A 22,362-nucleotide genomic window follows, 5' to 3' on the forward strand; every position below is an offset into this window, starting at 1 on the left:
TCGCGTTGGTTGTGCGTCTGCTAACTACGTTTCAAATAGTGAGCGACTTCTCTTCCCGCCGCTGGTAGAAGAGCATGTAGGCGCTCGAACTATACAGCTCAGGCTTCTTGATGGCCGTCACGGACGAGTCGTTGAAGTCGAACCACTCCTGCGCGTCCGCGTTCAGGCACTCGGCCGTGTAGTGGCCGCCGTTGAGTGAGCCCATGTGATGTACGATACCTGTGAGATCGTAAAGCGTGCTGCCGTCGACGACAGCATCGCTCGCGCAGTATTCTGCCAAGTCGAGGCTCTGCGCTGGGAAGCTGATGCTTGTGCTCACCTTGTCTCGACTGAAAGTTGAGAAGGAAAAGCGTTTGAGGTGCAGAACCAACACGTTTGGTAGCCGATAAACCGAAATCTTCTTTGCAGCCGACCGATGCGTTTTGCACTTGGCGCAGTAATAGGCAGCGTCGTCGCTGAGGAATTCCTGTTCTGTGTAAGCCTTGAGACAATCGTGGATTGACATGCCCCCGCTACTGGGACTCGTTGTACTGCTTGACGAGTCTGTAGTTGCCGAGGCAGTTCTGCCGCCAGAAAAGAAGCTGCTAGAAATTCGAAGGTGACTTGAGGCGCTGTTCTTGCCAGTCTTCTTTGGCACGGGCAGCGATAGATCCCAGAAGACGTCGAAGCACAAAGATCGGTGATTGCAAGTCTCGCAGCGGATTTCAGACCGCAATTGACCGCAGAAGAGCTCGGAAAGTGCGCTGGCATTTCGCTCGAGGTAAAATTTCCAGTACTCGTCGGAGACATCGCGGTCTTTAGCGTCGGGGCGATCTTTAATTTCGTAGTATGCCGGTTTCTTTTTCACGCGGTTGAGATCTTCGTGCAGTCCGTCGAGCAAGAAGCGCAAAAATTCCTGTGCGTCCTGTTGATCGTACCCCGTAAAGCGTGACGCCACCTTGCCAATCACCCGTTTCAGCTCGACTGGCCGAGTGGCAGTGAATTTATCCCCGGTCCAAAGCGCCTTGATGAGATCTCCGAACGCATTCGCAAGAGCTCCTTTCGTAGGACTCGACTCGTTGATCTCACGCGCAAAGAGGCCTGGATGGAAATACTTGACAAGATCTGGGAGGTTGCTCACGCACTGCAGACAGCTATTCATGAAGCTGCCAAACACAAATTCCGTCGAGTTAGACCTTCAATCCAAGGACGCGACGTCCTGATCGGCTGGAACTTACCAAGTGTTGCCGAGGTTCTGCAGCCCCACGAGTCCTCGCGGGTTCTTCTTCCTCGTAAGGTCATTCCTGGGTGACGTTCTCCCGCTGCTGCTGACACGGGCCGGGTACGAGATCGCTGGTGTCGACGTGGCCTGCGACGCGACAATATTGCTAGTAGTCATGTTGCTCGTCGAGGGGCCAACATTCGGCGCGAGTCGCGGCAGTTCGCTGCTCCCGATGGATGGCAGATTCGACGTTGAGTTGTTTCCGACCTCGAGCTCGTCGCTGTTCCTCTCTCGGGTGGAGCCGCTACTGGCTGTCGACTGGCTGGCGGGACGCGAATGAAAGCGGGTCAAGGACGCCAAGGCCGACGTCCCCGTTCGCGAGCTCGAGGACTCGGACGCCACCGCGCGACTGGACTGTCGCCCCAAGAACTTGCCGCCAATTGGCGGGGGCTTGGCGGTGGGTGTGGGCTGGTCGAAGCTGTCGGTCACGGAGCCCGCGACCTTCTTGGCCCTACTTGGGAACGGGATCCGCATGTGCACTGAGTGAGACCACGACAAGACGAGGCCAAGCTGCGAGTCAGTCAAAGACCGCAAAGCAGCAATGCGACGACCGCACGCACTCACCTCCTGCGCGGTCCTGGCTCCTGGACATGTTCTCCTCTGCCTGTTGCTGCTGGCGGTCGTCGGCGCGAGTCCTAGTCGACGCAGGTTGGGCGAGGCGCGGACCAGCCATACAATACAGTACTCCTAATTCACCAAAGGAGGTAGAGTCGACCACCCCACCAGCTTCCAGAGTGTGGTGCAACCTGCTGCACCGAGATTTGGAGGCAACGCCTAGAGTACGTCTTCCACTCTTATCCCCGGGACGCCATGCAGGCAGGCAGGTTGGTTGCACTGCGCATGCGTGTCAAGAATAGACCTCAGGTGGTACGGGAGCAGTTATGCGGGGGGTCCGTGTCCTTTCGTGACGCAAAACCTATTCTGAAGAATAACCTCGTGTAAGACGATAGTAGCGGTTTTGAGAGGTTAGTAGAGTTTGGTTGTTAGTACAACCTGTCGAGTTGAACTTCAACGAGGACGTGTTGATGTAAACCCTCACTTCAAGCAGGTCAAAGGGGAAGATAGAGTCATTTGAGACTTCTTCCAGGATGGCATCTATCGCGGCTCAATGGCCGCACGCCTTCATGCGCACGGCGCAAGGCGTGACTCTGCACTACGTGGATGTGGGTCCTCGCGATGCGTTACCCGTCGTGCTGGTGCATGGCTGGCCTGACCTCTGGTTCGGGTGGCGGGTGCGTCTCCGACCGCTCTACCTCGTTCTACCCCGCCCCACCTCCAGTATCTAATGGTTGCTCTCGTTGCAGCACCAAATCCAAGCGCTGCAGTCCTCCTACCGCCTCATTGTCCCCGGTACGGTATGCACAGCTATGCCGGGTGCGGATGTGGACTGACTTGAGCATTTTCGTGCAGATCTTCGTGGCTTCGGCCAGAGCTCGACGCCGCAAAACGTGGAGGCTTATGGTGCCAAGAACGTCACGAGCGACTTGGCTGCCCTGCTGGGTAAGCTTCTACGTTAAGTTGTAGAATGTTTAAGTGTTGTGACTGGGTGTTGATGGTTCACAGACGGACTGAACATCGAGAAGGCGGTGTTCCTCGGTCATGACTGGGGTGGATCAATGGTTGGTACAGTTGTAACATTATCCGATCACCGGGGTGTTATAGCTTCCTTGTGCTCTTGGTGCTCAGGTTTGGCGCATGTGTCTTTATCACCCCAAGCGCGTGATTGCTGTGGGTGCTGTTTGCACGGCGTATACTCCGCCAGCCCAGCGTCTTCTACCGCTTGATGTCGTGGTGGCCAAGGTTCCGTACTTCGCGTACCAAAAGGTGCTGGCGGATGCGGAGAACACGGGTGAGATGCTGGATGCCGCACCGCGTCGCTTTCTCACTGCTGTGTTCCGCAAGCACTCGGAGATGAGCCCTGCATTGGAAAATGGCAACACGCCGATTATTGGTACGCTCCGCGGCGTGCCGAACTCCACCGACCCAATCTTTACGCAACGCTCGGCGATGCTGTCGGAGGAGGAGCTGCAATACTACGTGGATCAGTACAAACACTCCAAGTTCCAGAGCACGTGCCAGTACTACGCGACCCGGGAGATTGATTTCAAGAACGAACAGGGCATGTCTTCCATTATTAACCACCCCGCGTTGTTCATCGCTGCGGCGAACGACCACGTGCTCAAGCCAGAGCTCGCCCGCAAGATGCACCGCTTCCTTCCCAACCTTGAGGCGCATGTTGTGGATGATGCCGGCCACTGGGTCTTGTGGGAGCAGAAGGAGCGCGTGAACACTCTACTGAAGTCCTGGCTTGCGAAGCTGCCGACACCTGGAGCCGATCGCAGCAAGCTGTAAGGTTCGCAATGTATGACGCTGGTTACACATCGGCGATGTCCATGTCTGCACGGGGGGAAATGCTCATAGCTTGTTTGGTAGCTATGTATTCAAGTTTGTTGTGGCTAACGAAAGTAAGCTATTCTTTTCAAGCTGCAAATTGGTTTTCTAGTTGCAACTATGGCACTGGTGTCGCTGAATCGTGGTCGACCTCTTCCAGCCACTGCTGTAAAATGCGCGTGATCTCATCCTTTTGCTCCCACAGAACCCAATGTCCAGCGCCTGCCACGATTTTCTGCTGGAGATTTGGGACCAATTTACGTGTAGCAGCCGCCATCTCGGGCTTCAGTACACGGTCCTCAGCGGGGCTGATCAACAGAGCGTTGTGCATAATTGTTCGGGGAAGGTCCCGCTCGTCGTTGAAGTCGATGTTGCGCGCAGCGTAGTAGTTGCAGCTGCCAGCGAAGCCCGAGCGTTCATATTCGGCAACGTAGTAATCCAGTTCATCTTGCTCGAGCAACTTGGATAAGTTCGTGAAGATCAGGTTGGGTGAAGCAGGAACACCGTGCAGAAGCTCCAGAAAGCTCAATGTAGTGTCAATGTCGGTGTGAAGTCTGAATGTGGCGGTGAACATTCGGCGTGGGGCAGCATCGAGTAACTCAGCGGCTTTCTCGGGTTGACTCAGTAAACTCATGTACGAGAACTGCGGAATGGCGCGTACGAGTGCGTCCGTATCAACATAGACGGTCGAGGGTGGCATGTATGGCGTGCACACGCTGCAGACGGCGATAACGCGCTCCGGGTAGAACAAGCACTGGCGCCACACGATCACGGCACCCCAGTCATGACCGACGAACACGGCGCGAGGGATATTGAGGAAGTCCAGTAGTCCAGCGAGGTCACCCGTTACCTTCTTGGTGCCGTAGCCCTCCACCGTCGCCGGGGCCGAACTGCGACCGAATCCGCGCAAGTCCGGCGCGATCACTCGGTACGTCTTTGACAACGCCTGGATCTGGTAGCGCCACCCGAACCACAAGTCCGGCCAACCGTGGACGAGCACAACGGGGGTGGCGTCGCGAGGCCCGACATCGATGTAGTGCAGGGTGGTGTCGTTGCCGACGGGGGCGTACTTGTGCTCCCACTCGTCCCAGAAGTGCGATGGAGTCGATGGCTTGACAGCTTTGGTGGGACTAGAAGACATTGTTTGCAGTGGAAGCTGATACTGGTGAGGACAAGAAGTCAAATCGGAGAATGAATGAAACCTGCTGCCTCTGTGCGCCGACAGTGTATATGCACCGTCACTCATAGTCTCCACGAAGTGGGCAGTGTACATGTACCTCGCCGAGGTATCCATAGGGAACCAGCGTGAAGTTCCCTCGTGTAAGGATTGATGTTTTAGATAAGATCCTAGTCCTAACGACGTGGAAAGTGTCGCTGTTGCAACCCACTCCATGACGCAAATTCCTGCTCACCTGCGCCAATGTGCTCAATAATACAATGCAGCGATTGATTCGGGGAAAAGTTACGCACAACTGCGATCGACAAACCAACCACTGTGAGCTTAGACCAACTAATCGAAGATAGAGAAGAGAGGAATCATTTAAAAAACGTGTACATTTACTTATCAATCAACCTACGCATTCTATGCGGCGCAGCTCACTCGACCGAGTGCTCGACTGGGCCGTGTGCTTAGTTGCCGCCAATGAGCTGCTCGATGAACTCGTAGAACGAGAACTCGGGGGCGCCGAGGCCGACGCTGTAGATGAATCGGCTGGCCAGCTGCGACGCGAAGAAGGCGCGCGTGTAGCTCTCGGGCAGGCGCTTGAGCAGCTCCTCCTTGGGGGTCTGGCGCAGCAGGATCTCCGGGAAGCCGTCGGCGAAGATCTTCTCGCGCAGGGCCTGGTTCTCCCAGAGCGCCGAGTGCTGGATCTTGGCGCTCAGGTCCGTGATGCGCTCGCTGAGCTGGTTCGTGAGCACCGAGTAGTACGTGCCCGAGCGCTCGTGCTCGCGCCAAATGCACTCGAACTCGCGCTGGGCGTTCAGGTCGATGCGCTTCTGCACCTCGCTCACGTAGTCGGCGTAGAAGGCGGGGCGCTTGCCCGTGGCCTCGTCCACCTGCATGTGCTCGGCGAACTCCTCGTCCGTCATGGACAGAGCAGCCAGCACCTCGAGAGACGATGAGGTCACGCCACCCTTGTTGGCCGACGCGTCCTTGAAGAGAATCACGCCGGCGTCCTCGAGACGGGTGCGAGCGTCCTGCGTGAAGAACAGGTTGGCGCCCTCGACGATGTACTTGAAGCGGAGCGTGCGGCCGTCCTCGCGGTACATGAACTGCTCGACGTTGTTGAGGTTGACGGCAGCGGGGCGGCCACCGCACGGCACGAAGAAGTCGGCGGTGAGGCTCGGGCGCAGGTGGAAGAAGTTGCGGAACTCCGTGCCGTTCTCAACCACCTCGCCGTTCGGCAGCGTGACGTCGTTGTGCGAGACGAGTACCGAGTAGCCCTCCGAGGACAGCTTGGTCGCGTCGAAGCCCGAGATGGGGCTGCGCGCCTTGGCCAGCTCCACCAGGTTCTCGCGGTTGATGCCCTTGGGGTCGAACAGCACACCCGAGCCGTCCACGACGGCGATGGTCTCCTCCTGCGAGCTCATGAGGATCTCGTTGCTGCCAAGGTCACCGTCGGGGCCACCGGTCTGCACCTTGGTGATCGGCGCCTGCAGCTGCAGCTTGCGCTGGATGCCCGTCACGTACTCACGCACGCTGTGGGTGGTCATGCCGTACACGTCGTGCGGGATGCCGCCACGCGAAGCAGACTTGCCCGTGGTGATGGCCTTCCAGTACGAGTAACCGCGCTGCTTGGCGTGCGAGCTGGCCCAGTCCATGAGGTGGGCCGTGCCCTCATCGGGGCCCAGGAACAGGATGTCCTCCTCGGGCTCCTTCATCAGCATCAGGTCGAGCACGGCGTCAATGTACTTGCGGAAGGCGACGTCGGCCTTGTCCTGGTGCGCCTGGTTCAGCAGCACGACACCCTTGGAGCCGCCCTCGGGGATGTCCTTGTTCTTGCGGTGCTGCGTCGAGGCGAGGCCGTAGCACTCGTCGAAGAGCGACGACGCGTTGTTCAGGTACACCTGGGCGTGCGACGAACGGATCATGCGGATGCCGCCGCGGGCGACGTCCAGGAAGCGCACGTGGAAGCCACGGAACTCCGAGCCGATGACGTAGATGATGGCGTACGGCTCGTCGGGGAACTCGGTCTTGCTCAGGAACTTGCCGTCGAGGCGGAAGGACAGCGCGGCCTTGTTGTTGGCGAAGAAGTTGGTCTTCCTCACGTGCTTGTTGAAGATGTGGAACAGCGAGAAGATCTGCAGGGCCTGCTCGGCGACGATCGACTTGCGCAGCGTCGACAGCGTCGCGCTGGTGTCCACCTCGCGGCGCTTGCCGTCCTTGGTCGGCTCGTGGAGGGCCTGGAACTCGGCGTACAGGATCTTGACGATCTCGGCCGAGCTCAAAATGTGGTCCAGGATCTGCGACTCCGTGTACGTGTTGAGCTTCATGGTGGAGCGGAGCTGCTCGAGGCGAGCGAAGGCGTTCGGGTCGCGGTCACGCAGCGACTTGCTCACAATGGCGAACGACTCCGGCAGGCGGTGCATGAAGTGGAAGGTGAACTTCCAGGCCGCGTAGGCGTAGGCAATCTGCTGCGGGGTCAGCAGGCCGTCGGTGAGCATGGGGGTGAGCGACGTGCGCGGCAGCGTGAAGTGCATCGAGGCGTCGTTCACGACGGCGCCGAGACGGTCCTCGAACGAGCCCTTGCCGGCCGCGGGGTTGTCCAGCATCTGCAGGTAGAAGGTGTAGATGACGATGCCGTTGGCGAAGAACTCGGCGTACTTGCGCTGCGAGAAGAGGCCGTGCTGGCGGTACACGTCGGCGATACTGGAGAAGTACGAGTGCGTCGAGCCGCTGCGGTAGGCGATGGCGACGCGAGCCATCTTGGAGCCGTCCGACTCGGTCCAGACCTCGGTGTGGAAGGTGGGCGTCATCTGGTTCATGGCCTTGATGATGCACTCCTGGTACACCTCCTTGAGGCGCGGGCCCGAGCGCTCGAGGAAGACCTTGTCGGCCACCTTGTTGATGTCGGTCTCGGTCTCACTCACGTTGGGGTCCACGAAGTCGGGCTCCTGCAGGAAGTACATGCGTACGTGGTAGGGCACCGAGATGGGGTCCAGCACACCGTTGGAGCGGTAGCACTGCATGCGGTAGGTGCGCTTCTTGGTGGCCTCAGCCTTCTCCAGGTACTGGTAGCCGGCCTTGACGCCGTCGCCGATGACGCCGCTGGAGCCACTGAGGTAGTGCTTCTCAAGACGGCGCTCGAGGATCTCCGTCTCGGTGATACCGGCGTCGTAGCGGGCGGCACGGCGACTGGGCTCGTTGGCACTGCCCACGACGTTGCTAAGCACGGAGAAGAAGGCGCCGTTCTCGCCCTCCTGCTCGAGCTTGACGTCCATGGGGCGGTTGGAGGCCTTGGACATGAGCTTGGCGGCGATGAGACTCTGGATGTGGTGCGCGATCACGAGCGGCGACTGGCCCACGAAGTAGAAGTCGTGGATGCCCAGCGGGCCGTAGAACCACTCGACCTCGTTCGTCACCGTGTCGTCGTTGAAGACCTTGGCCGAGTGGATGAGTGCCTTGACCTCCTCCATCTGGCTCGAGGTGTCGATCTTGCGGGCGACGCCCATGTCCATGGAGCGGCTGTGGCGGATCTGCGAGCGCGGAGACGTTTCCTGGGTGCTCATGGCTGTGTGTGTGGAGCTCGGGAGGTTGCGGCCGACGGAACTTGACTTGAAATGCCACGGAGCACGCAAAAAGCGGAATGAGACCGTCGCAGGCGGAAGCGGGAGCTCGTGCGTGGCCGACGGCGGCTAAATTGAGCGTGTCCGAAACGCACGCTCACCAGCTCATAGACACACCTGCCTGCCTGCAGGCGAGATCGACCAGCGCATTCTGTTCTGCTGCCCGGAGCCAAATCGCCACGTAGGCCGGGTGCTGTGCTGCACACGAAAGGACAGCCGGCACCCGCAGCAAATGGCGGAGCTTCAACAGCAACCGCGTCGGCGGCGTCGACGGGCCCCAATGCTAGAGCGAGTGCACGCGCCAGAGAAGCCGCGCGCTTGACTGGCGTTTGTATGCGGTAGAGCACCGGATAGCCAGCCCCCCGCCTGTCACATGTCGGGGCGATGCGCCAACCGTCACGGCGCGCGAAAAAGAGGCGGTCGTTTGAATTTGAATCCTGTTAAACCGATACGTATCTGATAAGCTGCTGGGCTTGAATCTGCGGTGCGAAAATAGAGCTCGCCGCCAGATTTTCGGACGTCCTCGAATCTGCTCCGCGCCTTGAACATACCGGGGAGGGAGGGGGATCGAGCGCTCGCTCGCCGCCTGCAGACGAACGCTAAAGTTGAGGTTGCACTTCGGAACGGGCTGGTTGAAGCAGGGGGCAACCGCAACGATTTGGCCGGCTCCCTCGCTCGTCACATGCCAGATCCGTTTGAACAACACGCAAGTGTGCCTACGGGTATGTGACGCGACTGGGCGTGGTACGGGCACGCCCTCGCAGGCAACGCAAGCTCTGCATTCGCCGCTGCCGCAAGGGTTTGCGGCGGTCCTGTGACGCAGTCGGCGGCTCCGGCGGGGATTGGAGGAAGCCGCCGGCCCCTAGGCGATTGCCCCAGCATCCATCTGGCTGCCACTGCAAGCTGCGATTAGTGACAGCGGAGCGCGAGCAAGTGCCGGGCCATGAAAGTCCCATACGCTGACGTCTGGATCGAATCTTCAAGACACCGCCGAAATTCACTGTCAGTGACAGGCTGGGGGGAATGGCGAGCGCGGTTGTGCTAGCGCGCTCGCCGACAGCCAGGGGCAGGCTTCTGGCTGCTGAATCAGCCAGAGGCGCACACGCATGAACTCAAAGTTTGCCGGCCTGGATTCCTGGCCCTGGAATAAGTCTCCGACGACCGCACGTTACTCAACTTGAATCTGGGGATTCCGGTGCAAGCCGAGTTGGAGATGGCTACACAATACCACGACACTGACTCCACTCCGACTGGGGCGTCCAACCCGTCCCGCACGTGCAGCAAAGCAAGCGGACGTCACTGGCCATTGCAGCAGATCGCGGCTAGAGACATTGGTGGCGTCAATGGCGTCGATGGCGTCGAAGCGGTGGTGCTTATTGCACATTGCAGGAGGCTCTCCATCCATCAAGCGCAGGTGTAGCAATGAAGGAATCGCTTCTATCTCAGACTAGGCCTCTGCTGTGTTTTGGCTGCGGGTGACGATCAAGACCCTCGTCGTGTTTCACGCCAGTTTCGTGCTGGGTGCCTCGGAATGGTGTGTCTGTGCGGCATCTGTGCATGCTCGGCTGCGGAAGGTGATGCACGCAGTGAAGTTCGCTCTACCGGTAGGTCGCATCATTCTTGATGCTGACGACCTGCAGCGCACTACCTTACAGCACAGGAACTCGATTGCGCTTGGTCTCCGGCGAATGCCAGGCGTAGTTCTATGATACATGTAAATGTGTTTGTCCCTTACGATCATATGTATAGCGATTGAAGCAGCGATGGCACGGACGTCAAGCCACAAGTCCTACGCTCGAATACAGAAGCCTCAGCTTGGTCGCCTGCTGCAGCCGGGAACTTGGTTGTAGCGCTGGAACATCCACATCATGGCTGGCCTTTTTTCGGAATTGAAGATGGCCTCGCGTCTCAATTGTATCCAGCGTCTATACGAGCCTGCTGTACATGTAGCAGACTCCTAGCACACCGAATTGCATTGTACCATCGTGATTCTGTACGTGTGTTCTTCAAGGTCATGCTAAGCTATACATGTATATCCTCGACGGAATTTATCAGGAAAATCGGCATGATCCTCTGCACAGCACGCATTCAGCGCTGGTTGCACTGGCAGAGAGCGCTACAGATCTGGCAGTGGCTACAATGGCTAGTTTTATAGTACAGTAGTTAAATTACACTACTACAACTTGAAGCAAAACGCATGCACGCAATCTACGATGATAACACTACATGTACATTGTAGAGTATCAATACATTGTAGACTTTTGCCTACCATATAGCCGTCTCCACCAGCTTGATAGATATCAAATAGTATATCTCCGTCAGAGTTTTTTTTTCTGTAAATGCTTTTGACAGTTTGCGAGGTAGATTCCGTTCCTCCTTTAATGTCTCCTCCCCAGGCCGAAATTGAAGTTAAACTGGGCCGCCCAGAATTTGAGTGGACGTAACATCGTGTACAGTACTGATCTCAAATATTGTAAATTAGTTTTGCAATCCGTTCGCAAGCTCCTCGTCGCCAAAAGAACAAAGGTCTCTGGTTATTCCCACCAAGTTGTAAAGTCTACCGCAGACGACAAATGTTACGAGCTCTCATTTCAGTCCCGCCAAAGTCTACGAAACCAGATATGCAACTCAGACAGATACGATAGTTGCAGTGAGCGCGAATGCAGATTGCTGAGTGAGAAGAAGCGGGATTCGTCTACGATTTTGGCACGAAGAGGTTCCAACACAGGACGCGTTCTACTCTCTACGAATCGAACTACAAGGGGCCTCAACAACAATCTCAGGGTCGAAGTGCTGACTAACCGTTTCCAGCACTGGAGCACGCTGTGGGACAAACCTTACACAGCAGCAGGCATCCGAGGTAAGATTTACTACTAGTATCAATCTGCCGGACAATAGACCGGGTCGATACTGCAGTCCGGCAATCAAAATGGTTGCACATCATTTTCATTTTCATTGAATGAAAATGGTGTGAACGCAAAGTTTGAGAGATGTAGTAGACTCACAGAATTGGGCATTTGTCACTACATGTAAACTTAACTTGTTCAGAGTTACTAACTCACACAGCTTCATCGCACAGCAGTAGCAACAACAAAGTTTATAGAGCAGCCGCGGTTGAAGACGAAGTGGACAGATCGAACTGCTTGAGCCAGCGCTGCAGGATGTCGATTACCTCGTCCTTCTTCTCCCACAGCAGCCAGTGTCCACCGCCATGCACCAACTCCTGCTTCAAATTGGGCATCACGCGGGGCATGCCTGCCGCCAGCTCCGGCTTGAGGATCGGGTCGTCCACAGCACCAACGTAAAGGGCCTTGTGCTCGATCACGCGGGGAAGGTCCTTCTCATCCTCGAAGTCTTGCTGTCGTCGGGAGTAGTAGCTGCACGAGCCGAAAAAGCCCGATCGCGAGTATTCCGCGACGTAATAGTCCAGCTCAGCCTCAGACAGCAGTTCGGATGGCTGCGTGTACACTGGGTCCGCTGGGTCGTTAACGTTCTCCACCATCTTCAGGAACTCGAAGTCGCTTGCAAACTCGTTGTACTTGCGATACATTGCCGTAAAGATGCGACGTGGATCCTGGTCCAGCAACTTGGCAGCTCGCTCCGAGTCCCCCAACAGCTTCATGTACGAAAACTGCGGGATGGCAGGAATGAGCGTGTCGTACTCTACGCAGACGTTGCCCTGAGGGAAGTAGGGTGTGCAAATACCGCAGGCCGCGATGACGCGCTCCGGGTAGAACAAACACTGGCGCCAAATGATAGCACCGCCCCAGTCATGGCCGACGAACACGGCGCGAGGAATATTGAGGAAGTCCAGCAGCCCAGCGAGGTCGCCCGTTACCTTCTTGGTGCCGTAACCCTCCACCGTCGCCGGGGCCGAACTGCGACCGAATCCGCGCAAGTCCGGCGCGATCACTCGGTACGTCTTCGACAGCGCCTGGATCTGGTAGCGCCACCCGAACCACAAGTCCGGCCAGCCGTGGACGAGCACAACGGGGGTGGCGTCGCGAGGCCCGACATCGATGTAGTGCAGCGTGATGTCGTTGCCGACGGGGGCGTACTTGTGTTCCCACTCGTCCCAGAAGTGAGCAGGCGGCGAGGCCATGGTGGTGTTGCTGCTTGGAGGCGCGTTGGCGAATGCAACGATGGGAGTGGAGGTGTCCCCCCAGCCCAAGCAAAACTGTCAACTCAACAAGGATGGATGTCCTGACGCATTCAGCGAGCCGTGTCCCATTTGCGCTCGGCATGTACCGTAAACACGCACGCGCCCATGCAGCACCAGCCTGGCGGGAGCTGTCTGATCTTGCGAGATGTGATCTGCCAACGCTGCTGGCATCTTCGGCCGGATACATGTACAGTATTTGTCGGCCTGCCAGGCCCTGATCTTTAATCACCTTTAAGCGCGAGTCGTGCTGTGCAACCGAGTTGCTGCCATGACATCCTTTGCGGCTCAACGCAACCGCCGAAACGTTGTGCCGAGAACTCGAGGCGTAAAGGAAGACATTTTCGCAGAAAACCGTTCATTGTCATTTGCTAATAAATTACATGATTAATAATAGTGACCACCAATAGCCCCCCCCCCCCCCCCCCCAAAAAAAAAAAAAAAAAAAAAAAAAAAAAGAAAAAAAGAAGGGTAGGTACATTCTGCTACACCAGCGTCATTGTAGAAGCACTTGGACCGCTGACCATCATAGCTGCGATGTTTGCGACGGACCCTTGGCTCAGGCGCGTGTAGAGTTTGAAGGCGTCAGATGCCCAGCGGCCGTGGAATCGGACCATGAGCGCGTCCACCCCGCACGGTACATGTTGGTTGCTCCGCTCGCTCTGAGAGAGTGGGTACTGAAGCGGTTTGGGTCTTCGCCAACACTGCGTCCTCCGTGCTGGCCGGCCCTTGCCACCCGCGCAGACGACACGCAGCGCGGGTTGCAATCGCTGTCCGTGAAGACCGCGGCAAGAATCGACGCGGGGAGGCAGCCCTTGCGCGGAGAAGGATGAAGCGCCGAGCACTGGACATAGGATTGGGTACCCTGATCACGCAAGCACACACGTGGTGGAGGGGGGGGGGATTGGTTGAACTTGGGGCTGGATGCACGCTGCTGTTGCCACGCTCGGGTCGACCGCGGGACCCCGGAAGCGTCGACGGCTGTGACGTCGGCCCCTTTTAGGGCGAATCACTTGAACCTTGTCTACGTAGCTGTCGCAACCTAGGACCGTCAGAGCATGAAGGAGAAGGCCAGGCACAGAACCCTCCAAGCGCCTGATTGGCGGGGTAGTTGAGGTTGAGGTCGCCGGCGCACGACTTCAGTGTCACGACGGATACGGAGGCTTTTTGACGGGGCGAGGTGTCGAGACAGCCAACGCCTTTGATGAGCATGCGGATCTGTGGAGGGTCGGGGGAAATCAAGACCGGCGGTTGTGAAGAAGTGCCGGATGCCGCATAGCGTTGTCATCACGGTTGCACCTCAAACTAAACTGCGGGGGCTGGGGCTGCCTCGGCTACTGTCGATGGTGAGCTCTGAGCCAACGCGGATTCCCGGTGGGAGCGCCCAAGAGGTGCCCCGACGGCTTGTCCACTGTTTCCACTTGTCGAACAATCGAGCGAACTTCGTGAAGGATAAGTCAGCGACGGAGAGCTCGCGGAGATGTTGGGCCAGGCTGCCTCAAGCGCCGCGATGCTTGCTGGAGACGAAAAGGTCTTGCAGCCCGTCGAATTTGCGAGCGTGCGTGGTGTTCTCCCAACGCTGGGAACCAGTGTCTGTAGCTTCTTTCTCGATTCCGGAGATATGGGATACTAAAATTGTGGAGACCGAATTGGTGCTCCAAGAGGTTGAGCAAGCGAATGAGGACTTGTGCCCGGGTGTTGCGCGACGCCATCTTGGATTGCCACGCGATCGCCGATGTGTTGTCGATCCGGAATTGAATGTGGAGTGGACGGGGATGCAGGTGGGCGGCGCGCCATGACGGGACCCAAGCTTGGATTGCAATAGCGCAGGTAAGGAGTTTGCGGTGGCTGATATTGAACTCACTTGGGACTCCCTGTTCGAAATCTTGGATTTGGCTGCGTTCGGTGGGGATGAATTGATACGTGCGGGAGAGTCGGAGCGCCGGGACGAGTGTGCAAAGGCCCGTGTCTGACGCATCGGTATACACAACGACGTCGGGATTGGGGAGCTCGCCTATGCATTCGAGACGTATCCCGTTTAGAGCCGGGTCGCTGAGAATGTGCCACCATCACGCGAGATCGTCGCACATGGCGGGGGTGATCTAGACTCGTGAGTGGCGGTGAAGATGGTGCTCCCCCCGAGCGCAGGCGCTGGAGGATGGTTTCAGTGGGTCTGATGCATATCACGACGTGGCGCAGTGACCCGATGAGAAAGCGGAACCCGCTGCGGGTGAGATTGGTCGAGCGTAGCACTCCCTCGACGCGGCCCTGAGCATTGGATATTTTGGATGGCGGCATGGCGCCGAAACCAGCGGAGATGTCAAAGATCAAGCCGAGTACTTTGTGGCGGGTGCGCCACGGGGTGAATTCCTCTCCGTTGACAGCGCCGGGTCCCATGATGGATGTCATCGCGTAGTGGAGGGAGCGATCGATGTCGGCGCAGCGAGAGCCCATGGCTGCAGCGAGATTTACGTGGTCGGCGGTCCAGTGGTAGCTAAAGAACCCCGGAGTTGGTGTTATTGCCGTGCAAGAAGACATCGGTCCCGCCCATCACATTGTAGATACCGATAGCCCCGAACCATCCGAAGGCCACAGACAAGTCGATAACGGTGGCGTTGTCCTCGGAGATGTGGTCCCAGAAGAGGTGGACGCACTCACTGTGGATACAGACGTTACGGTAAGCTGGTGCCACGTCGCTGGTCATGACCTTGACCTCGCAGCCGGAGTGTTCATGTTTGCACAGCACGATTTCCCTGATGATGCGGGAGCAGCGTTCAAAGGATGCCTTTGGAGCGGTGTCGGGATCGGTGTAGTGGTTAACAAGGAGAGATCATGGATCGTCCTGCCGGTGGTTTGGGGGTCGCCTCCGCCTTGTCAACGATGTAACGAACTTGGACCAAATGCTGATGATGTCTGCGTCGAAAACGAGGCATCACAGCAGGTCTTGTTCTGCCCGAATGTTCTTGAGTAGTACGTTGATCCGGGTTGACGCGGACGGGTGGTTGAGCGGAAAGCGACGTTGCTGACCAATCGGTTTTCAGGGCTGGACGTGCAAGCCTTCGGACGCGATACGCAGGAGATTATCGAGCAGGGGGTACCCTCGGCACTGTTGCATCACAACAGTGCTTTGTTGGGACTGCAGTCATCTGGCGCCTGCCCCCTAATGAGCTCCGCGAACTATTTCAACGACGGTCGCGTGCGATGGACGAACTTGGGCATCGCTGCCTGGAGTGGCTTATTTAGCCCGAAGATATATGAGATGCGGCTGGATGCACCGCACTGTTGCTGGGGCGGCATATCGATTTCAACGCGGCTGAAAGCGAACGAGATCGCGGACCACCGTATCGATTCCCACGTGCGGGATCGGTGGCGTCCGCTGTTAATCGCGGCTCGAAGGAGGTCACCCGATGGCGCGGGACGCAGGGCTGGCTGCTGCTGCTCGATGCACGGCAACACAACAGGGACCCGTGGCTGGGGCGGATTGTCGGTGTGGGTTCGTTCGTGTCGTGGGGGGCTAGGGAAGGGTGTAGTGGGGGCCGGACGCGGAATTGGGGCCCTCGATCGGACGGGTCGTGTCGACTGGGTAGGCGAGTGTCGTGGCTCGGATTGGAGCGCCGGTGGGATGGGGCCCGCTGGCCGTCCTTGGGCACGGGCCTGCTCCTTGGTGCGCCCTGCGCGCACGAATAAGAACCGTTGAGCATGGGGGGGGGGGGCACGCATCAGTAGCTTGACCGCGCGCATAGTGCTGGGGCTCTCACCGGCAAGTGCATAGGGGCCGGCGCCGCGGATGTGACGTGGGGAACTGACATCTCGACTACACGGCCTCGGCGGAGCTTCCCCCGTCGGCAATTGCGACTGTGTGCGGTTGTGGTGGGCACGCATCGGAGGCATGTCCGGTATTGATGAGACCTGGACTCTCACCGGAAAGCGCCACGGTCGCGATAAACTTCCCTGAGTCTCTGGGCGGACTCTGTATGTACTGGGTGTCGTCGCCGAGTGGTCGTGTCGGGTGTTGATGGGTTGGTCCACTATGATTCGTGTACAAATATGTGTATTCGAGTATAAGCTGAGGCAGTCGGAACGAAGCGCTGGCAAACCTGTGGCGCCTCGCGCCCGTTAAGCGCGGCGGTGGTGGCCCGAGTAGCGGCATCCACATTCGTCTTGATGAACGCCATTAGGGTGGTCGGCAGGGCATCAGGCCATGTGTGCAGCCGGTTCCAGGCGGCGCGCGACGAGGCGGTGCCCGCAACACATAAATGCTGCGAAAATGCCTAAGTACGCTTATTGACCGGCCGCGTTGCGCGGAACCAGGGTGCGCATAGTGGCGGAGAACCCGCTGAGATACTCCTCGGCTCGGGATCATGTGAGACATGGCGTTGTGGATCGGTTGGCACCGAGGGGGGGGGGTTCGCTGGTCGAGGCAGCTGGGGCAGCCGATGGTGCGATGGCACAGAGCGCTACAACCCATGAGAACGATGTGAGGTTAATGAGGTGCACAGCAGCGCTGAAATCTCTCCACCACATGGGCATCCTCGGCGCTACTCACACCGCGCGCTTCGGACGCTTCGGAGTCACCATCATGCATTATTTGCGGGTAGACCAGGCCGCGCGGCTGGAAGCTGGATCGTCCGACGCCAACTTTAGCCTCGACTTCGGCGCGAACGTGCCGCCCCCACCGTCACCATCCGGCACCACACACAGCGACCTGTTAGGCGCCATCCAAGTCCTCATCACCTTCGCCAACGCGCAGTGGTACGAACCAATGGCTCACGTGCTATACCGCCTATGAGAGTTCGTCACCACCAACGCGGACGCGGAACCGGGAAACGCACCCCAGTGCGTACAACGCACCCTTCACGAAGTGAATCAGGTATTGGTATCCGAATCGCAGGCATTCGAGAAGCCGCATCCGCAAGACGAATTGCTTTGGCGTGCAGTATTTCCCTGCCGAGGAGGATAAGTACGAATGCAAACGGGGCTGTGGACTGTCGCAGGAAAGAAATCACCACGGGCGCGGTGGTCGGAAGGCAGAGATGCAAAAGTTCCTGATCGCTACCGGTGGTAGTGTGCCTTTATAGTTGGGCACCGCCCAAGAGTACTCAACAGGAGCGGCCGTGGTGGAAAGTGGAGGGCCGCCGGCGTGGTGCAGGACGCCGCCGCTGGGTTGGCTTGGCTCTGCAAAAACCGGACGAACTCAGTGTAAAACCAGACAAGATCGACACCTGAAGGCGGCGATTAGGCCGCGGGAGTGGGTAGAGTGCACATTGCTGCGGCCGCGTGGGAATCAGCACAGGGAGCGGTTGTGGGTGCGACGGGGGGAGGGGGGGTATCACGTGTGGAACCGACGGAGGAGCACTGCGTGGTCGAACGACGCATGTGCCGAGGACGGGGGTGTTGCCGTTGCACGGGGTTGCGGAGGCGGAGCGTGGTCCCGGAGGTCTCGCGCTGGCGGTTGGCCGGGGTTGTCATCGTGTGTGTGCGGCGGGGGTGCATGTGCCGCTAGTGGCTGGTCACCCCCCCGATGAACTCGGCTTCCTAGTCAGAGTCGTTAATGCCGATGGCTGGGCCGGTCGGGTAGTGCCGGCATTGGCTGCCTGTTCCTCCCGTTTACCAAAGGAGATGCAGTCGGTGACTGCTGCGGCGAGGCGACCAGGAGTGGCAGGCTATCGTCTGCACTGGGTTCCCGGGCTGGAGAGCCAGGGAGGCCACCGATTATACCAGAGACGCTGACAGGAAGGAATGCTGGGACGCTCTGCGTTGATATCAGTGCGCGGTCTGCTGTGGGAGCTGGGTAGGACCGCGAGTTGGTGCGGCACATCCGGAGGTTGACACCGCCGCCGACGGGGCCGCGGGACCTGTTGCGCCGGATGTCGGTACCCCCTTGGTCGCCTTGATCGTCTCCTCACTTTCGCTGCATTGCCCGTCGTTGTAGCATTTGCCGGCTTCAAAACCTTTGGCGCCTTGAGGGATTTCGCTGTCTTCACGGGTGTCGGGTGTTTGCTAAGTAAGGGAGCAGGCACCGACACTATGGCTGTTGCCTGTATGGCGGGCCTCACCGTGGTGCTTACAGAGCACGAGCTGTCGACCACGTGGTCGGAGCAGTGTTGGAGGACCAACTGGGTTTTTAGTGTCGGGGTTGAGCGGCCCGAGAAGACCCAAACACGACAGGTGCTAGCTTGTACACCACTCGACCGAAATCCGTTAGTGCACGTGCTCCACCTGGACGTGACCTACAAGTTGAGCGCATCACAATAACCGCGCGGATGCAAACCTTTGTTGATAATCCTTGAAACAAAATTATTATTGTATTTATTTCAATGTATTTTATTATAACATTAAATAAATTGAAATTGAATACTTTAACATTTTTGTATTTCGTAAATAATCATTTGAAGATAAAATGATAAAAACGAAATAAGTTTATCATACATATCTGAGAAATTATTCATTATTGTGTCACAAATTAGTGGGAGATTCCAGCTCAATTATTGAGAATTCCGGTGGCGTCTTTCCGCAAAATGAAAGCGAGCATCAATTTCTTTCGCCATTCACGCAGCAACTTTCAGCGTGGTTGGGAAAAGGATTATTTTACATGGAGACCAGGATCGGCATCTTGTCGAACAAACGTGTTGCAAGCGGAAACGGGTGCTGCCATGTGCATAGCGCAACACCAGATCACCAAGACAGGAGAAGTCGTCGACAGCGGCACGACACCGCTCCATCGTGCTTCTAAATTTGCGGCTGGTCTCAGACGCTATCGCTCGCCAGTATTAGTCTGGAGGTGCCGAGGGCATGAGTGGCAGCGATTCCAATTGCCGTCGTTGGCTGGCCGAGGTCACGATAGGTGCGACGTATCAGTACCCCGATGGATGCTGGCCATCTGGCCAGAGAGAAGTCAAGCAGTGACCGTCGCAATCGAGGACTTTCGGGTGGTGTCCGGTCATCCCTTTACGTCTGCGAGCACGAGCTATCCTCGGGGCGAGTTCATAACTGATGACAGCGTGCCAAAATGCCAATCAGCGGTTGAGCCGGGCAAAGATACCCGAGTAAAACTCATGCCAGCGATCCTTCTTATCCTCTCGGTGGCAGTACTGCCAGAAAACCTGAGCACGACGGGCTTTGATTGATCCGTATGGTCTTCAAACACATCGCGGAACTAAAGCGCGAGCTGCTTGCCTGCCCTCCGATCCCCGCTCACCCTCGGCATGCACGTCGGCCGATTAAGCTAGCGTTGGAACTCTGCTCATATCACAATTAGCGAGCCGCCGAGCACCGGCAAACCGACCTCTTTTGATCACTCAGCACACGTGACGATGGTTGCTTCGACGAAGTCTTTTTCTGCTATGCTGGCCATGGCACTCGCGACCAGTGTCAACGGCCACGGCTACATGACGGAGCCAGCGGTGACTTTCTTGTCGTCGTCGACGGACAACACGCAGTTCATCGCCACCATCGAGTCCTCTGCTTCCGGGTTCAGCGGCAGCTTCTCCAGCTCGCCGGCAGACAACACAGCCGCCTTCACCAAGGCCTTCGAGGCCAGCTCGTACACGTCGCTGAAGGAGCTCATCAACGCCAAGGCCACCGTCACGGTCACCGACGCCACGCTCACCTGCGGGTCTTGCAACCCGGACGAGACGGCCCAGCCGCTCCCCGAGACGTACGTGGAGTGGTCGCACACGTCTACAGAGGGCTTCACCTCCTCGCACGAGGGCCCCTGCGAGGTCTGGTGTGACGACGTCCGAGTTTTCCAGGTAAGTTGCTGCTATGATGCACGCGTCGAAGTCGACGGAACGTGGATCAAGCTAATACGATGCGTGTATCTTGTGTTGTTTGAATTCCAGGACAACGACTGCGCCGCCGACTACACTTCGGCGCCAGCTGAGCTCCCGTACGACCGCGACGCGTGCCTGGGCACGAGTACGCTGACGTTCTACTGGTTGGCTCTGCACTCCTCGACTTGGCAAGTGTACGTGAACTGTGCGCCGCTCGAGAGCACCACCTCGACGGGGGCGACGTCCAAGTACGCAGTGTCGGGGTCCAGCTCGGGAATCAGCACCACTTCCAGCACGAACTCGACATCAACCACGTCCACGGCCTCGTCGGCGGTGTCTTCCACTGCCTCGGGCTCATACAACTTCCAGATCAACTACGCGACGTCCACGTCTGCATCTACGGGCGACGATGCATCCGCGACCACGGACGCGTCTGCCTCAACTACGACAACCGCACCTGTTGCGACTACTGCTACTCCGACAGCGACTACTGCCACCCCGGCGACTACGAGTTCCACCCCGACGGCCACGACTGCTACTGCGACGGCCGATACGAGTAAGTGCTCGGTGCGTCGTCGCCGCGATTGAGCGTCGGGTGGAAGTCATGGATATTTTGTCATGCGTAGATGTACGTGTTGCGTTTGCCGCCGATAATAGATCGAGTCCTTAACAACGAAGATTTCCGTGCTCTATTCGTACATATAATGAACCGGGTGCAGCAGCATTCCAGCGGTGTCGTTGGTTGCCCTTCTGGTGGGCCAGGTGGTGCCCACAGTGTCCTCCGGTTGACTTCGTTTCGCTAGTCACCGGCGCTACAAACGAAGACTTGACCAGCAGCTGTTTTTGTGGCACATCGTGTCACCCGCTTGGACAGGAAGACCCAAGACATCACCTCTACGTCTGCGTCGCCTGTGCATGAGTATTAATACATGTATTCCGCCACTGCGGACCGAGCTCGGCCCTCGGAGACTAAAGCTCCTTGCTGCACTTGCACTCCATTCACATCATAATTTGCTCAGTCGAGTGCAATCTCAACGGATCCCAATCACCAACCAGAACTCGTCGAAAATGGTTGCGTCGGCCACGTCCTTCTCCGCCCTGGTGGCCACGGCCGCGCTCGCAGCGACTGTCAGTGCTCACGGATACATGTCTGACCCGGCCGTGAAATTCCTGTCGTCGTCGACGGACAATACGCAGTTCATCGCCACCATCGAGTCCTCGGCTTCCGGGTTCACCGGCAGCTTTTCCGGCTCGCCGGCAGACAACACGGCCGCCTTCACCAAGGCCTTCGAGGCCAGCAGCTACTCATCTCTCAAGGAACTCATCGACGACAAGGCCACCGTTACGGTCTCCGACGCCACGCTCACCTGCGGATCGTGCGATCCCGGAGAGACAGACCAGCCTCTTCCGGACACGTACGTGGAGTGGGCGCACTCCGACTCGGAGGGCTTCACCTCCTCGCACGAGGGCCCCTGCGAGGTCTGGTGCGACGACGTCCGAGTTTTCCAGGTACGGTTGCTATGATGCACGCGTCGAAGTCGGTGCGATGTGGGTCTAGCTAATGCGATACATGCATTTTGTGTTCTTTGCATTCCAGGACAACGACTGCGCCGCCGACTACACTTCGGCGCCGGCCAAGCTGCCGTTCGACCACGACGCGTGTTTGGGCACCAGTACGCTGACGTTCTACTGGTTAGCTCTGCACTCCTCCACGTGGCAAGTGTACGTGAACTGTGCGCCGCTCGAGAGCACCACCTCCACGGGGGCGACGTCCAAGTACGCGGTGGGGACGAGCTCGGGGACTAGCGCCAGCACTACATCGAACAGCACGAGCTCGACTACTTCCACGACGTCGGCGCCGAGCGTGACTACTGCCGCAACCACGTCCAGCTCGGCCTCGTCGGCGACGACGTCTTCAGCCGCCTCGAGCTCATACAACTTCCAGACCAACTACGCGACGTCCACCTCGGCTTCAACGTCGACTGACACAACGG

At 58.0% G+C, this 22,362-nt stretch overlaps 5 protein-coding genes across 5 annotated transcripts; 1 reads left to right on the forward strand and 4 right to left on the reverse strand.

Annotated features, from left to right (window-relative positions):
* Positions 1 to 31: 31 nt before the first annotated feature.
* Positions 32 to 1,934, reverse strand: IUM83_01138 (putative ubiquitin-specific protease; the record flags this gene model as incomplete). The annotated part of the gene is made up of 3 exons (XM_067924969.1): positions 32 to 1,145; positions 1,218 to 1,740; positions 1,826 to 1,934. The coding sequence occupies 3 exons, from the start codon at positions 1,932 to 1,934 to the stop codon at positions 32 to 34; spliced, it is 1,746 nt and encodes a 581-aa protein (XP_067797340.1).
* A 415-nt stretch (positions 1,935 to 2,349) lies between these two features.
* IUM83_01139 (putative epoxide hydrolase) lies at positions 2,350 to 3,613 on the forward strand (the record flags this gene model as incomplete). The annotated part of the gene is made up of 5 exons (XM_067924970.1): positions 2,350 to 2,493; positions 2,566 to 2,611; positions 2,672 to 2,761; positions 2,825 to 2,880; positions 2,948 to 3,613. The coding sequence occupies 5 exons, from the start codon at positions 2,350 to 2,352 to the stop codon at positions 3,611 to 3,613; spliced, it is 1,002 nt and encodes a 333-aa protein (XP_067797235.1).
* Positions 3,614 to 3,770: 157 nt separating this feature from the next.
* On the reverse strand, positions 3,771 to 4,793 carry IUM83_01140 (Bifunctional epoxide hydrolase 2; the record flags this gene model as incomplete). The annotated part of the gene is made up of 1 exon (XM_067924971.1): positions 3,771 to 4,793. One exon carries the CDS (start codon positions 4,791 to 4,793, stop codon positions 3,771 to 3,773), a length of 1,023 nt encoding a protein of 340 aa, XP_067797071.1.
* A 488-nt stretch (positions 4,794 to 5,281) lies between these two features.
* IUM83_01141 (putative glu/Leu/Phe/Val dehydrogenase family) lies at positions 5,282 to 8,380 on the reverse strand (the record flags this gene model as incomplete). The annotated part of the gene is made up of 1 exon (XM_067924972.1): positions 5,282 to 8,380. One exon carries the CDS (start codon positions 8,378 to 8,380, stop codon positions 5,282 to 5,284), a length of 3,099 nt encoding a protein of 1,032 aa, XP_067797557.1.
* A 3,154-nt stretch (positions 8,381 to 11,534) lies between these two features.
* On the reverse strand, positions 11,535 to 12,539 carry IUM83_01142 (Bifunctional epoxide hydrolase 2; the record flags this gene model as incomplete). Its single annotated transcript, XM_067924973.1, has 1 exon — positions 11,535 to 12,539. The coding sequence occupies one exon, from the start codon at positions 12,537 to 12,539 to the stop codon at positions 11,535 to 11,537; it is 1,005 nt and encodes a 334-aa protein (XP_067797590.1).
* Positions 12,540 to 22,362: the final 9,823 nt, after the last annotated feature.

This window comes from Phytophthora cinnamomi, assembly GCF_018691715.1.
Source record: "Phytophthora cinnamomi strain GKB4 chromosome Unknown Contig14, whole genome shotgun sequence".
Taxonomy (NCBI): domain Eukaryota; phylum Oomycota; class Peronosporomycetes; order Peronosporales; family Peronosporaceae; genus Phytophthora; species Phytophthora cinnamomi.